The sequence below is a fragment of the Excalfactoria chinensis genome, chromosome Z (genome assembly GCF_039878825.1).
Source record: "Excalfactoria chinensis isolate bCotChi1 chromosome Z, bCotChi1.hap2, whole genome shotgun sequence".
Taxonomy (NCBI): Eukaryota; Metazoa; Chordata; class Aves; order Galliformes; family Phasianidae; genus Excalfactoria; species Excalfactoria chinensis.
Window position 1 is genome coordinate 55,882,627 of NC_092857.1, and position 3,227 is coordinate 55,885,853.

General features: G+C 62.0%; 1 protein-coding gene across 1 annotated transcript; it reads left to right on the forward strand.

Annotated features, from left to right (window-relative positions):
- Positions 1-51: 51 nt before the first annotated feature.
- On the forward strand, positions 52-3,227 carry LOC140264562 (PHD finger protein 7-like). Its single transcript, XM_072360417.1, has 10 exons — positions 52-103; positions 442-533; positions 621-722; positions 981-1,105; positions 1,286-1,448; positions 1,540-1,646; positions 1,868-1,981; positions 2,133-2,251; positions 2,413-2,470; positions 2,747-3,227. The coding sequence occupies exons 1-10, from the start codon at positions 52-54 to the stop codon at positions 3,225-3,227; spliced, it is 1,413 nt and encodes a 470-aa protein (XP_072216518.1).

Consider the following 3,227-nt stretch of genomic DNA (forward strand, 5'->3'; position numbering starts at 1 on the left):
CGGCTTGGTGAGGCGTGGAGGGAGCACTGACTCTCTTGTTTCTCACTGTCAATGCCAATCATGTCCAAAGGGACGAAGAAGGCCCCCAGGTCTGGGGAGCAAGGTGAGAGCACCATATCCCTGTGCATGGCTCCCCGCTGCTGGGCAGAGGGCTGCTGGGGGTCTGCCTGAGACTGGGAGGGGGGGAAGGGGCAGGCAGGGGCTTCCCAGCACCGCAGGCAGGACCCTTCTGCTCCTTGGCCAGATGGCCCAGCTTGGGCTGTAGCTGCCCACTGGCACCGCTGGGCCTGCAAAGCGCCCTTCCCCTCCACCCCCTCCAGCCCTGCCCCTCAGGCAGCAGGCGCAGCAGGCACGGAGCAGGCCCTGTGGACGTCCTCCAGGGTTACCAAGCCCTGCCAGGTGCTCACCATTGCTCACGGTTGCTCTCTCCTTCCTCTGCAGTGTGCATGCTGTGCCGCCAGGCACAGGTCGACCCGGACATCTGCGGGCAGACATTTGTCAGTGGTGGGCTCCGTGCCCACCACTTCTGCTTGGTGAGTTTCCTCCAGAGCTAGGGCTCCTGCCATGGATGCTCCTTTCCTTTCTGGCCTCATGAGATCCCACTCTTTTCTCTCCCATAGTTCTTTGCCAACGACCTTTTGGAATGGAGAAGCCCAGCGGGGGGAATTTTTGGCTTCCCCCTTAATGCCGTCCGGCGCACAGTCCAGAAGGCGGACAAGAAGGTGAGGACCTGAGCACAGTGGGGAGCTTGGTGCCAGCAGAGGCCCAGGCTGGCTTCAGCTGGACACAAAGAAAGCGACTGCAGCCCTTCTAGCTGGCTCCAGGACAAATGCCCACCGGAGCGGACAAGACTTGTCTGCCAGGTGGCTCTGCAGAGTGTGAGGCAGTTGTGCCCACACCCTGCACCCTGGCAGGAGAAGTGGGGCTGGCTGTGGAGGCCCTGGGCCCACTGCTGATGGGGGCTGCTCTGCTCTTTTCAGTGCTGCTTTGTCTGCCGTGGAAGGGGAGCTACCATCAGCTGTGCGGAGGCAGGCTGTAAGCGCAGCTTCCATCTGCCCTGCGCCGAGGACGGGGAGTGCATCACACAGTACTTTGGGCAGCACAAGTAAGAGGCTGTCAGCAGCAGCCAAGCTGCTTCCCCTCCCAGGGAGGAACCCGCAGCAACACCTCTCAGCATCCTGTCAGAGACAGAGCCCAGGCCTGGCTCTCCTTCCTGGTTCTCTGTCTTCTCTGTCCTCCTCGTAGCACTTCTCACGGCACCCATCCCTTCTCTCCTTCTGCCCAGGTCCTTCTGCTGGGAGCACTGCCCTCAGCAGGCAGACGAGGCAGCTCCATCACAGAACACGGTCTGTGTCATCTGTCTGGAGCCCGTGGGAGAGAGAACATCCTATCACACTATGGTGTGCCCAGTGTGCAAACAGGCCTGGTTCCACCGGGGCTGCATCAGGGTAAGAGCCCTACCCTCGCCCAGTGGCTATGGCCAGTGCTCAGCAGCACCCAACCCCACTCGCACTCATGCTGCTTGTGATTCTCCTGCAGAAACAGGCCATGCACGCTGGCACCATGCTCTTCGTCTGCCCCGTCTGCAGAGCAAAAGGGCGATTCCGTTCCAAAATGGCCACGCTGGGGATCCAAATCCCAGTCAGGTTGGTGTACTTCTGCACAGCTTCGCAGACTCTCAGGCCCAGTTGCTGTGCCTGACCAGGAACTGCCCTGGTAGGCCCGATCTCCGGCCGTCCTGCGAGCACTGGTGTCAGCTTCAGGGAGAAGCTGGGAATGAGCTCAAGGTGGATGAGCAGGGATGCCCTGCATCTGCCTCACACCTGGGGCACCGGAGACTCATCAGATTCCCTCTCTTCTCTGGCAGACGGCCATCTTGGTGGGATGACGAAGCGTACCAGTCGCTTCGAGAAAGGCACAGGCGCTGTGATGTCAGCGAGTGCTTTTACCCAGGAGGCAGGGAGGAGGCAGAAAACGACGGGTGAGTGGCCTCTGCATTCCTCTGGGGATCTGCATGAGACCTCAGCCTCATCACAGGCTAGTGGAGCAAGGACTGAGCACTAGAGCTGTGCCGGCTGCTCCCTGCCTCAGTTCGCTTTGTCCTCACAGCCACAACCCGTTTGCTTCCCCAGGCCCTGGCAGCTGCTCCTCTGCAGCTCCTGTGCCACAAAAGGCACACACTGGTGCTGCTCCTTCTGGTCCATCGATGACAACACCTGGGAGTGCGACTCCTGTGCTGCTGTGGATGCTGGTAAGAGGCAGAGCCCTGTGCCGCTGGACTGGGTCGAGGCAAGGCCTGGCAGCGCGTGCTCAGGGTGGCCTTGCCACAGTCTCTGTCCCATGGCGGATGGCAGCCTGTCCTGCCCTGGGGCTGCAGGTTCATTCTGCTGACCTTTCTGTCTCTCCTTACAGCATCTCACTCCGACACTGAGCTTAGCTCCCCCAGCACTTCCAGCCTGGTGGTACCAGAGTCAGCCCACAGCTTTCCAGACCCTGAAAACATCATCAGGTCTGGACCCTCCAGCCAGGCAGCAACAGACCCATCCTGCAGCTCCAAGCTGCCTGAGCTGAACGACCAGCCCAGAGAGCCTGCAACAGAGCAGAGGACCATCCAGCCACATTTATCTGAGGAGCAGGACACATCTCAGCAGCGCCAAGGACGTGGTGGGAGGAGACGGGCACCAGCTGCAGGAGCCCAGACCTGCTCCCAGAGCCCCACCAGACGGAGGACAGCACGGTCCTCCAGAACCACCTCGGCAGCTGCACCCAGAAGGCATCCCAGGCAGCGTGGGACTGGCCGCACAAGAAGCCGCTCCCCGTTGCGAGGCCGGGCCTCAGGCTCCCAAAGTCAGCCCCGAAGACGTCGTGGCAGCAGCCGTACAACAGCCCGAGGTGCTCAGAGCAGCACCCGCACCTCGGCCACACCAGCACCATCAAGGTCCTCGAGGGCTTCCCCGCTGCCAGCACGCAGCCGACAATCCAGGCAGCGAAGGCGGGCCAACACTCGAAGCCGATCCCCAGTGGGGCGTCGCGCTTCAAATTCCCGCAGCCGGCCCCGAGGAGGCCAAGGGAGCCGGTCCAGGCAGCGGGGACCAGCCCGGGCACGAAGCCGCTCCCGCGCCCAACAACAGAGAAGGCGCCGCCACAGCCAGTCCCAGAGACGGCGCAGAAGCAGCCGTGTCCCATCCTCCCGTGATGGTTGTGGTGCCAAGCGGAGAAGAAAATAA

Coding starts and splice junctions, on each gene's coding strand:
- LOC140264562 (XM_072360417.1), top strand. CDS start 52: ATGCCAATCATGTCCAAAGGGACGAAGAAGGCCCCCAGGTCTGGGGAG. Junction 534..620: donor GTGCCCACCACTTCTGCTTG/GTGAGTTTCCTC, acceptor TCTCTCCCATAG/TTCTTTGCCAACGACCTTTT. Junction 1,647..1,867: donor GGGATCCAAATCCCAGTCAG/GTTGGTGTACTT, acceptor CTTCTCTGGCAG/ACGGCCATCTTGGTGGGATG.